Source organism: Amblyomma mixtum, chromosome 5, assembly GCF_055824585.1.
Source record: "Amblyomma mixtum isolate Tamu chromosome 5, ASM5582458v1, whole genome shotgun sequence".
Taxonomy (NCBI): domain Eukaryota; kingdom Metazoa; phylum Arthropoda; class Arachnida; order Ixodida; family Ixodidae; genus Amblyomma; species Amblyomma mixtum.
In genome coordinates this window covers 145,065,600-145,078,382 of record NC_143016.1, presented here as the reverse complement: position 1 = coordinate 145,078,382, position 12,783 = coordinate 145,065,600, and the positions used below count along the sequence as shown (strand labels likewise).

The window sequence follows — 12,783 nt, the reverse complement described above, 5'->3', positions numbered from 1 at the left end:
ACTTGGAATCTGAAAGACCTGGAGTAAAGTTTAGGCTCTTTTTCTTCCTCACACCAGGAGTGCCCCGTCAGTGACGGCTTGTTGGCTCGAAGGCATACCTTGTACGCTGATGATATTACCGCATGGACCACTCATGGATCTGATGGAGAAATTGTGGAAACTCTTCAATTAGCAGCTGACACCATCTCCGCTCATGCGTCATCTATTGGGCTCGAATGCTCCGCCTCTAAATACGCGCTTCTCCTCATAAGACCCAAATATTCCGCTAACTCGCCCATTGAAATCGCTTTACAAGGAACCCCTATCCCCGTCACCCCCCCCCCCCCCCCCTCCGCATCCTTGGCCTTTACTTCCAGGATTCCGGACGCAACGATCATTCCCTTAAAACACTCAAGGCCTCCACGCAATCCGTGTTGCAACTTCTACGCCACGTATCCTCCCTGCACAAAGGTTTAGACGAAGCGGACGGCATGAAAGTAGTGCACACTTAGCCGCATTTTATACGCCACCACATATCTTAAGCTGAACCGCATGGAAACAGAGCGAATGAATGCCATGATTCGTCTAGCAACCAAGGCAGCCTTAAACCTACCTCGCAAAACTAGCACAGGCAAGCTCCTTCAACTAGGCATGCATACACCTTTCAGGAACTAGTAGACGCGCACCTTCAGACACAGTATCTAAGACTTGCCGCGAGCGCAGCTGGCAGGCATATCCTCGCTTTCCTTCGCATCAACATTCCGGACAACCATACATCCCTTATAGCCATTCCTCGACACATTCATACCCCCTTCGTTGTGAACCCCCTTCCTCGGAACCTTCATCCCCAGTACCACATCCCTCGTCGCACTGCTCGCGCTAAGGCCCTTCACAAGTATTACGGACAAACCCAGGATGCCATTTGGGTAGACGCCGCGTTCACAACGCATGAAGCTGTAGCAGTTGGTTACAGTCAAGGAAGTAACCTCCTTTGTTACAATGCAGCCCTAGCACAGCCCCTCACACGCCGCCTTCCCTCGGGCTCAACGCCTGAGGAGGCAGAGGAAACCGCCGTCGCCCTAGCCCTTGTACATTCCAATGCAAACTACATCTTTAGTGACTCCAAAACGGCTCTGTTCAACTTCGCGAGAGGCAGGATTCACGCCCCTGCTTGGGAGTTGTTGAACACCCCCACCAAAAACTTACCGCGCAGGGTAGAGCTCCAGTGGGTGCGGCTCGCTCTGGGAATCCACGAAACGAGGCTGCCGATAAATTGGCCCGAGGTTTGATTTGCCGGGCTCAGGACGGCCTCGACCCAGGCTTCTCGAGAGGACGGGCGCACACCTTTGCAGAGCTCACGCAAATGCCCCGCTTGGACCGTTTGACTTGCCCTCCTCCACACCCCTCCCTCACCCATCCCAAACAGATCCTCTGGAGACGCCTCCAGACCCGCTCTCTCTCATCCCCTCAGCTGCTATCTCACTACTGTGGCACCTCTCCTGCATGCTCCCTGTGCGGCGACCCTCACGCCACACTCTCCCACATCCTTTTCAGCTGCCCTGCTGAGCCTCCCCCGCAGGGACAGCCCGCGTTATCAAGTTCGGAGGACTGGGAGATCGTGCTCTCGTCTCTGGACCCGCCAGCGCAGCTTGCTGCGTTGCTTTGGGGTGCCGACGTCATGAACAAACACCATATGAACGGTCCGACGTAGAGTGGGACCGTGCGGTGGTCCAGGGACCCAAGGGGGGTTTGAACACAGTTGCCATAAGAAAGTTTTTCTCTCTTTTTCTCGAAGGCTGAAAGCTTTCTTTGCACCAGTGGTGCCCCATCAGAGGCGGTCTAGCAGACAGTGTCAGGCAAGAACACAGGACTTGCAGATGAGATAAACTGATGCTTTATGTGCATGGATTTACACATTTACAGCAAGTTGAGCAGTGAGCCCAACAACACGAAACTGGCTAAAGTTAGCGGAGGAGGCCCCAACACGGCATAGCCGCAGATGCACATCTGAGCGTAGCACAAAACCCCTTTCCCAGGCTCCGGGGCGAAGTTTTATAGACCTACGGGCCCGGCCCACATTCAGCACCATCCAATTATGATAAACTCCTCATACAATTTGTTATCAACCGTCTGTCCCGCTCCCCGTAAGGCACATAACCCTCTCTCAGTTAGACGTGAGTTTCACTTCAAAAGTCGTACATTCCGAGAATAGACACGGATCTCGGATTTAGGGTAGTTATTAGTCCCAAAAGCGAGCCACGACCGTCGCGAACAGCAGTCGGAAGCGACGAACCGCGTTCCAATGCGAGTCGAATTCCTGTGGACTGCTGACTCAGAAAGCGCCTCCCGGCGTCCTGTTGATGGCACAACTCAAGGGGCTGTCCCTGTCTTTGATGGTTTGGATCATGGGGTTTAACTTCCCAAGGCTACTAAGGGTATGGAAGACCCCGTAGCGGGGGGCTCCGGTAATATCGACCACCTGGGGTTCTTTAACGTGCACTGACATCGCACAGTACACGGGTCTCTAGAATTTCTCCTCCAAAGAAATTCAACCGCCGCGGCCGGGATTGAACCCGCATTTTTCGGGTCAGCAGCCGAGCACCATAACCACTGAGCCACCGCGGCGGCGTCCCTGTCGCTGAGCAAGTGGCGGCCTACGCAAGCTCGTTTCTTGAAAACTGTTGACGTTCAGGCTTTCGAGCTTTGCCGCCATTACGGAGCACCAACTAGGCGCACCGCCGCCGACAACGCCCATTTATCTGTCCCCGTCCAGAGTGAGCGCCTGACCCCGTTTCGTCTGGCAGTGCTTCCTCTTCAAAAGAGCTGCCGAACTTCCGAACGAAGCGCTCGCAGCTGGGTTGCGCCACGTCTAGGGTTCCTCAATACGGCAGGAGCTGTCGGCGTGCGGCACTCTGTCGGTGCAGGCACTCTGTCGGTGCAGAGTACGTGCTCTACGTACGCGTTCGTTAGTTTTGTTCACAAAGAAGGAACTCCGGTAAAACTTAACAACTGGTTTAATTGGCAGAACGGTAAAACAAGAAAACTTTACAGAGAGATTGGAAGCACGGCCTTTCTGTTGAGCGTCTGACAAACCCACTGTCTCTTCGATACCGGGCAGAGTCCTCCTTTCTCCCTCTTCCGCCGCAGCCCCCGCCTCTCCGACCTTGGACAGTAGAGACAGAAATGGTAATAGCACTTCATCTCAGATGAAGTTAGCGCATGTCCTGTGTCAGTCTTTCTTGTGCATGTCTTATTCCAGCGCTATTACAATTTCTGTCTCAAATCATGCACCATCTAGCCCAAATTGTCGTTCTTCTAAACCTTGGGTAGTAGAGTTCCTGGAAAACGGCGACGGGCAACCGCGCTGTCCGACCTCACAGCCCGGCGCCCGGTTCAGGGACGGTCGCGGGGGGACGGCCGCGGGATCCCCTTTCGGGCGCCTGCCGCTTGGTCGGCTCGCGCGCACAAACACACGCACACACGCGCGCACACACATGTACGAGGGTCCCTGGCCGAGGAAATCGCGTGTCGAATGGCGCCGCATCTTGGCCTCCTTTTCGTGTCCGACACACTCCCACCCGAAATGACGAAGTCATTTGATTACCGGAGAGTTCCTGCTGGTTCTGAATGCTTTTGAAATCTCTGTGAAAGCCCTCCCTCTGCTCTTTGCGGATCCAAAATATTTCAGCTTGATCAAGTTCTTCTGCGGTAAGAGCTCCAACTTCGTCGTTCCGTCATCTCACCCTTAAGACGAATCGAAGCAGCCAAGCTGTTACTCTGATCAGTCTTGTGAAGGAACTGTAGCGCTGAATGTCCATTAATGCAGGGGAAGGCCCGTGAGATGGCATGGCTGGCAGCGCCTTCGTTGGCTGTTTATGCTGCAGTTCCGCATAGGTGAACGTGTTTTGCACCAGTCCCTGTGGCCACTCGCCATCAGGTTTGCGGAGCCACTGGAGCGCTGTCCACCACACGTTACTGGCCGCAAGGCGAGAAACGGCAATACCGCGCGTCAGGAGCTCCGCGGGATTCTCTTTTCCGGGGCAGTGCCTCCATTCATAGCCACCGGTGACGAGCTGGATCTCGCAGACACGGTTGCGCACAAACTGCTGCCAGCGTCCTGGGTCTTCTCGTAACCAGTGAAGCGCGATCGCTGAGTCGGTCCACAAAATTACGCGATCCGGGTGCCGCCTGAGCGTGTTTAGTACATAGCTGCATAGTCGAACGGCGAGAAAACATGCCATGAGTTCCAGCCCCGCTAGAGTGAGTTCTTTGAGAGGAGCAACCCTCGATTTGCTCATCACTACAGTTCAAGTTAGGCCGTCTTACGAGGCGATGGTAAGGTATGCGATCGCCCCGTAAGCCGCACGACTGGCGTCTGCAAAGATGTGTAGATCCGTCAGTGCTGCCTGCCTGCCGACATCCGCTCCATAGTACCGAGGCACCTGTATTTCAATGAGATGTTTTAATTCGCTGTACTATGTGATCCACTTTTCGGCTATGTCTTGGTAGTGGATCATCCCACTCCACGTCTTGTCGCCACAGATCCTGAAACAAGATCTTGGCCCGCACGATAAAGGGTAACAGCCATCCCAGCAGGCCATAAATCCGTGCCGTAGTTTGTAGCATGGAGCGTTTGGTGTCTAGTTTAGCAGTGTTGTCTGCAACGCACGGCGAAAAGGTCAGGCGATCTAAAATGGGCTCCCATGTCAACCCTAGTACCCTGAGTACACCAGACAAATCCCAGGGGCTTGGTTTCTTTAGAGCCTTGCCCAAATAGCTGGCGCAACCTCTCGTTATTCGATGACCATTTGTGCAGCTTCATCGAGGCGGCGTGGAAGATTTCATTGGCTTCGGTGTATAGCTTCACGGCCTCCTCTTCCTCGTGTGCACCAATTAGCAGGTCATCTACATAAAGGCCTCGCTGCAGCTGCATCCCAGTGTGAGAAAAACCTGTTGTTTCTCTGCCAATTACTGAGGTTTGCAGTGCCACGGTTTGGAGGCAGTTTGTCTGCTCGGCACCGTCCTAAATAGGCCTTTGAACAGTCCATCCAGCTGATGTTTCCACCGCCCTCAGTCGTTTCCCCAGTTTGACGGATCTGCCTGTCGTTAATTCCCGTATGTGATCAGACTTGATGAGCAGCTCAACATTTTTCGAACCGTCGTAAATTAGGTCCGCTACTTCGTACCCAAGGGACCTCAATTTCTGCAGTGAATTTCCCGGTGGCGAGGGAAACGGTTGGTCAGAAATTGCATCTGTTTCCAGCACTTCGAGTTCGCGTTCGCATCCGCGTTTTGTCTTCAGCGTTACTCGGACTCTTTGGAACTCGCGTTCCTCTTGGTGGCGTCCGAACACACCGACTGTCAACCTTTCATGCCCGAGAAGCGTGCATCGTAGTTTCGGCGAGGTGCCAGCGGTGATGTAAGATCGCTGACTGCCTCCGTCGAACAAAACTCGCACCCGAGCGCTGGAAGCTTCTCCACTACACAACGCAGTCGCGGTCTGCCGCAAAACGGTTCTTTTGTGAGTGGAGCTGTCTGCCGTGGCTCTCGCTTCGAGGCTGATTTGTGGACTCGTCGCTGTTGGGCTTGCTTCGGGTGGCCTGATACTAGAGTACGTCGGGTCGCACATTGTGCTGGCATGCTTCTTGCAGCATTTGTTGCACTTCACGTTTACGCGGCATGCTCGTGACTGATGTCCAGTTTTCGTGCACCTGAAGCAACGGCAGGATGAACGCAGAAGTCGTTTCTTCTCTTCTAGAGCTTTTGAGGCGTCACAATTCTGCGTTTGGTGCTCGTTAGAGGCGCAGACGAAGCAGGTCAGCGGTGTTGCGCTCTGATGCAGCATCGCTGCGGATCGGTCATGCATGTCATGCGTTTTTTCATTCATCTTGTGACTCTTTCATGCCTTCTCTAGGCCTTTGTTCCAGGTCCATGCCTTGCAATGCAGCCAAGTTCTCTCTGCTTTCCACGTCTACTCTCAAAATGGAGAGTAGCTTAGAAAATGAGACGGTACCTTTTCCGCTGTCGTCGGTAGTGTGTGACGAAGTTTCGGAGACGGAGCCTTGTTGCTCGCTTGCGAGGCTGTCGGTGTCGACAACGCACCTTCGGCTGAAGTCCTGTAAGATGCCTCGGGGAATTGCTGGCTGTACAATCGGAAGCAGCATTGAACTGTAGGAATCCAACTTCCGTCCGAGCGTTTCCAAGCCTCTGATGTGCGCCGCCAGGGTATTGTAGAGACGGCGAAGGCCACGGACATCTTCTGAAGAACGCACCGACTTCAAATCAATTAGCTTCTTGAGATGTTATTGAACAAGAAGTTCCTCGTAGCTGAACCGTTTCGTCAGGAGTTGGATGGCGTCGTTGTAACATCGTGACGTCGATGAAAGGCCCGCCAGCGCAGCTGCCGCGTCGCCTTAACCGATGCTCGCAGGTAGTGGAACCTGTCTGTGTCAGTGAAGTCTTCGTTTTTGTCTACTAGCTGCTGGAACACTTCCCAAAAGGGTTGCCAGTCCGAGCGCCGCCCGGTGAATTTGGTTGGTTGGTTGGCCTCAAGAAGAATGGCACATACCCACTACGGGGGAGTGGCCAAGACACAGGCGGTCAACTGTTGGAATGATTAGGAGCTTTAGAGGAAAAGGAGTATGAATAGGGTATAGGCGGACAGATTGGACGACGCAACGAAAGGGGTCCTGTTAGCTGGGAGATCGAAGATGGGACGACGGCTTTATCTGCAAATTTGAATGCACCATATGGAATGGTTCAATTTTGTATTGACTGAAAGAGAGACAGAGAAAAATAATAATAATAAAAAAATAAAAATAATAATAATAATAATTTAAAAAAAGGAATATAATAAAATAAAATAAAAATATAATAATAATAATAATAAATGAACTGTTTGATAATCAGAAAAATGAAAACAAATAGAAAAATAAATAAATAAAATTTACATTAGCATGGGAGTCGCTGTGTTTCTAGAAGAAATTTTTGAACTGCACAACGCGCACTCCTGTTGCTTCGTCCAAGGGAAGTAGCGCCAAAGGAAAGAACAACCTCAGTGGTCACAGGCAGACCCAGCTGGTGAAACGGAATTTCTAATAGGCGCCTCCTCAAAGAAGAGAATCGGCGGCAGAACAGCAGGTAGTGATCCACTGTCTCAGGCTCGGCACAAAATGAGCACAGTGGAGAAACCGCCAGACCAGATCTGTGAAGGTAGAAATTTAGCAGAGGAACTCGGCATCGCAAACGCGTGAAAGAGACCTCCAGTCTGCGCGAACTCCAGTCTTTGCTGCTCCAAGGGTGCAGAACGTGCTTATATTCGGGAGATGAAGTAAGCGCCGAGGCTGAAAATTCCTGAAATATTGTGTAACTGCGAAACCTCACCGCAGCTGTATATGCGCAGGTTGGCAGGACAGCAATTATTGGGCCAAAGAGAGAGGCCCTTGCTAATGAATCAGCAACCTCATTTAACTGAATGCCCACATGACCCGGTACCCAAAGCAACCTCAGCGAATTTAGATGGAGCGGGATCAGCTGCTTAAAGAGGCGTAATGCCTGAGACTCAGAGGGTAATGACAATGAAAAGCAAATAGATAGAGAGTCCGTCATAACCATGACTTGGGAAACGGCAGGATCTAATTTACGTAAAGCTAGAATGACAGCTAATAATTCGGCCAGATAAATTGGAGTGAAGTCAGGGAGACGGAGAGAAAAGGACCATCCCAATGCAGGTGAAAAAATGCCCACACCTGCCTTTTCACGATCCTGCGAGGCATCGGTAGCAATGAGAATATGAAAAGGAAAGGGCCTTAGGTGGTCCTGTAACAAACCGTGAAGGAGAGGAAAGGGCTGGAGCTTGGCATTCGATGGTAAAATGTTATCAAATGCAATCTCGAATGAAGGAGAGATGTTATGCAGTGGATGGATATCTGTGAGCTTAATGTTTAAGGGATCGAGGAGAGACTGCACGAAACATATCTGCGGAGTATGCAAACGAGACCAGGTGGCATTTAAAAAGACTGCGGGTTGACTAAGAAATATTACATTGGATGTGTGGAGAGGAGAGTCGCACAATTTTAAAAAGGTTTGGACTGTTAAAAGGCGAAATCTGGCTAATAAAGATGGAATTCGCGCCTCAAGGTGCAGGACAACATTAGCTACATACTTTGGAAGTCCCAAGCAGAGGCGCAACGCCTCACGCTCCAAGAGCACAAGCGGTCGAAGTTTATAGGCAGGAGCTCCTGAGAACAAAACACATCCGAACTCCAAAATTGGGCGGACATACATTTTATAGATCAGCAGAAGTGTGTGCCTTCTCATCCCTGACCTAGCGCTGCAAAGCCGACGCAGGATGCCAATGGCCCGAACTCCTTTTACAGAAACTTGCTCAATGTGAGCCCGCCAGGAAAGAGTAGAGTCATATATCACTCCAAGATACTTCACTGTTTGAACCTGAGGAATTATATGATTTCTATAAGCAAGGCAGATATATACAGAATGAGAAACCGGGAAGACCAACAAGGCGCATTTGTTCACATTGAGGGACAGATGGATACTTCCTAACCAGTTGTCAAGAATATTGAGGTAATCCTGCAAGATCTGATACAGAGAGTGAATATCTTTTGCAGACGCAAAAAATGCGATGTCGTCAGCGTACACGTAAGTTGTCACATTATGGATGCATGGAACGGAGCTTAGAAAGATGTTAAAAAGAACAGGGGAAAGAACTGAGCCTTGCGGTATACCTCTTGTCTGTCGAAATTTCCTTGAAGAAACACCATTTCGGCAGCAATAAAATTCTCTGTTTTCCAGGAAAGCAAAGATCCAGGCTACGAAATAGTTTGGGAAATTAAGGGCCTGTAATCTGTGTAACAGCATCGAGTACTCGACGCTGTCGTAGGCTTTACTGATATCCAGAGTGACAAGCGCGGCAAACTGTTTAGTGCTGCGAGCTAATTTAATACGGCTCTCAAGGTCCGTATGAGCACACCAAATCGAACAGCCCGGCCTGAAACCAATTTGACAAGGATTCAAGATATCATTTGCAGAAATGAAATACATGATACGACGAAGCAGAACCCGTTCCACCAATTTCACTAAATTCGATGTTAATGAAATCGGGCGTATGTTGTCAGAAGTGAAACCCTCCCCTTGTTTTTTAAGTAGTGGAACTATTTCCGCAAGACGCCACTCATGGGGTATCCATGGACCTTTAAGGGAATGGTTAACCAGAGCCAATAGATCTTCAGGAGATTCGGTAAACAAAATTTTAATCATAGATGTAGTGACCTTATCGGGGCCAGGAGCCGCTGGTGATAGGCGCAGAACGATTTGCGAAAGCTCAGGCATAGTGACCTTAATGAAATCACTTGAGATATATGAGAATGTAGGTGGAGAATGAAGTGCAGATGTGAATCGACGTTCTAGGCCACCCGCAATTCCCTCTAAGGCCTTAGCGATGTCAGCAGGGGATTGAACGAGGGATTCAATATTGACAGCCGGTGGAATCACTTTCCTTCTAATCATAAAATTAAACAAGGCCCGTTTATTCCCTGACTGAGAAAGAAAATCATAATGACTTGTAATATACTCCTCCTTCGCGCAGGAGATAGTGCGCTTAAATGTTGCTGCGACATACTTATAATCTAACCAATTTTTTGGGCATTGATTTAGGAGGAGTTTCTTCCAGGCTGCTTTCCGCCATCTATAGGCACGCGTGCACTCTGCATTCCACCAATTATTGGTGATTGCATTCTTGGATCCTGTGACAATGAATTGAGACTGTTGTCTTGCGCGTTCCAACACTGTGCATATATCTGTAGCTTTACATTCGGAATTTGTAGTGGTGTTTCGGTCCGAATCGATTGTGAGAGCTGATTTGAGAGTGTCTTTAAAGCGACTGTAATTTATGAAGGTGCGCTGTTGTCGTTCGGGAAGAGTTAAGTTACACGCAACCCTGAAACTAATCGGTAGATGATCACTGTTTGTCGCGCAGTCAACAGGCGCCCAAGACGAGACAGAGACTCCTGGGGAAGAAAAAGTTAAGTCTAACACAGACCGGCACAGACCACGTACAAATGTAGGCATTCCTGAGTTGTTGCAGACTATGTTGTTGTCGCAAACCGAATCAAATTGTCTAGAGCCGAAACAATCTGTTTTAAACCCCCACGTCACGTGGTGCGAATTAAAATCTCGAACTAATAAAACCTGAGATCTGCTGCTAGACATCAATGAGTCAAGAGGCCGAGTGTCATGCACACCTGAAGGGAAATATGCGTTAGCTACAGTAAAGGGCTGTTGACCTGGGATATTGAGATCAACCGCAAGTATTTTGCACTGACTGTCCGCATACTGAAAAGAAATCAAGACCCTGTGACAAAACTTTAAGGAAAACAGCAACAACAACCCTCCCCCTCGTGAAGACCTGTCTAGCCGGAACGAACGTTAATCTTTAAGATGATAATTAATATCTGTAGTAAGCCATGTTTCCTGTAACGCAATTACATCCGGTTGAAGTTGATTGCATAGGCATATTAAATCTGTTGAAGCTGAGGATATAGATCGGCAATTCCATTGGAGAACACTTAACGACCCTATCTTGGCGGGAGTGCTGCAGCGGCAACTGCCGCTTCGAGAATCCTGGTCTTAGGATTTTGATTTGCATGAGTTTTCTTGGACTTGGACTGGTGACAAGATGGATCCGGGACACTCAAAGGAGACCCACTTCGTTTTTGGGCGCGGGTATTGAATTCCATCTCAACACATTCATCAGAGGCTGCGTCCTTAACGCTGTTCGGGAGAGATTTTTCAGGAGTCGTTTGTCGCTCATGCTGACTTTGGCCCTGTAGAGCGCTATTGATGTCCACAGATGGTGGAGGAGCAGCCGAAACCATGGAGGACAAGAGCGGAGCGGCGTGCGCTTGCAGCAGATTAGTCATCTGGGTAGCTACTACCTGTGAAATGCACGTGGATACAGTTTCCATAATGCGTTCCAGTGCATTCGCCACTGCTTTTTCAACCGCAGCGGTAATGGCTTGTGTCCAAGAGGCGTCCATTGCAGGTGGACATTTGGCAGCCGCACTAGAATAACATGAGGCTCTATCTTTGACTGCGGCAAAGGCCTCTCGTCGCGTGCATCGACGTTTATCTATAATCTCTACAACTTGCACTTCTTGAGCTCGTGCAGGACAATCAGGACAGTTGGCAGAGTGGGCACCACCACACAGGCAACATTTTTCTTGCTGTTCAGGGCATTCTTCTCTAGCATGGCCTTCGCCGCATGCACAGCATCGTGAGCCCGATTTGCAGGCTTTGGCGCTGTGGCCAAATCTCCAACAGTTCTGACACTGAAGGGGACGAGAGTTAAATGCGTCAACTCGAAACACTAGTGGCCACACTTTGATCTCTGAAGGGCACACTACTCCTGCGAATGTGGCTATGACGGACTCTGTAGGTATTTTCATCCCCTCTACCATTCTGCTGCAACGATGGACCGCAATGACGCCCGCAGACGAGAGGTTCTCCAGCGTTTCCGAAGGGCTCAGTCGAGAGTCAACACCTCGGACTAAGCCCTTGGAACATGCTAGATGAGGCGGAATAAATGCGCTCACCGGGTGGTTGGCGAAGGAGGTGCACTTCAAAAGGTCGGCGACACAATCCTTGTCCGGTGACCTGCACAATATCCCACCCTTGCCGAACTGCCGCACATCTGTGATTCGCATGTAGTGAGGCGATGTAGTCTGAACGGCCACCTGCACTGCTTCCGGATTGTTCAAACGAATCGCACCTCCATCAGCAGGAACTAAAGCCACAGGAATGCTGGTTACTCCACTGCGAAAAAAGACATCGATTGGGAGCTGGTCCTGTGGAAGAGAGGCCGACCAAGGGGAAAACCCTTGGACGGGAGAAGAGGTAGACATTAAGCCGTCGTCCCGCGCCCAATCACCCTATAACAGGAGCAGGCACAGAAAACAAGAAGGAGAAATTCGGCAAGCTAGCACAACACCGCCAGGTACTCAGCCGCTACCCCGCAGAAGGTACTCTCTTCTTTTCGAGACACGTGCGGCAGCGCTTCAGTCTGAGGCAGCTTCCCTCTCGTCTTCACTGACGTGGTCGTTAGGGTGGCTGGCATGGCTATTTGGATGGTAATGCCGCTGCCCGCCGAATCCACAGTAGGCTGCGTTGTTGATGAACCAGTGTCGATTCGATCCAGCAAGGCAAGATATAACATGGTCTTGATAATGATGATGATGATGCTGTCCTCAGACTTAATGGCACATACCCACGGCGGGGAATGGCCAGGGTGCATAGCGGATACAAACGCAATCATGTACAGGGAATGGAGTATGTTGATAATTTGTCTTGGTACTCGTACACTTGCTGGTATTCGCTTTCAGCATCTTCTTCTGGTACCAATGGCTCAAATTCTTCGTTGACATGCTATAGCTGTTGCTGCAGCTTGCTGAGTCGAGCGTGAAACGGTACAGCTTCTGTACTTGTGAGGGACGCTTGGCTCTCCTCCGTTTTGTTGATGAGTGCAAGGCTGTTCGTTTCTTTAAAAGGCGCTCCATTCTCTTCTACAGTTCTTTTGGCCAGTTAGTTTACCGGACTGATGAGATCGGAAGTCGTCGTTGCCGAGACGTACTTGAAGTGGATGTGTTGAGCGTGAGCGTTGGAGCGATGTAGCGATGATCTAAAAAAATCCACAGCAGAAGTCCCGGGTTTAGGCACCAAACTTTTTTGTACATGAGAGAGTACGTGCTCTATGTACGCGTTTGTTAGTTTCATTCACAAATAGGAAACTCC

At 50.2% G+C, this 12,783-nt stretch overlaps 1 protein-coding gene across 1 annotated transcript; it reads right to left on the bottom strand.

Annotated features, from left to right (window-relative positions):
- Nucleotides 1–4,454: 4,454 nt before the first annotated feature.
- LOC149343984 (uncharacterized) lies at nucleotides 4,455–11,897 on the bottom strand. Its single transcript, XM_089547119.1, has 2 exons — nucleotides 10,903–11,897; nucleotides 4,455–4,524 (listed from the first exon to the last, which is right to left on the bottom strand). Exons 1-2 carry the CDS (start codon nucleotides 11,895–11,897, stop codon nucleotides 4,455–4,457), a joined length of 1,065 nt encoding a protein of 354 aa, XP_089403245.1.
- Between the last annotated feature and the right edge of the window lie 886 nt (nucleotides 11,898–12,783).

What these genes read in the sequence shown, in the direction of transcription:
- LOC149343984 (XM_089547119.1), bottom strand. Translation starts at nt 11,897, where the DNA reads ATGTCTACCTCTTCTCCCGTCCAAGGGTTTTCCCCTTGGTCGGCCTCT. An exon ending in ACCCAGATGACTAATCTGCT is followed by an intron (nt 4,525 to 10,902) that starts GCAAGCGCACGC and finishes ATCTTGTTTCAG; the next exon opens with GATCTGTGGCGACAAGACGT.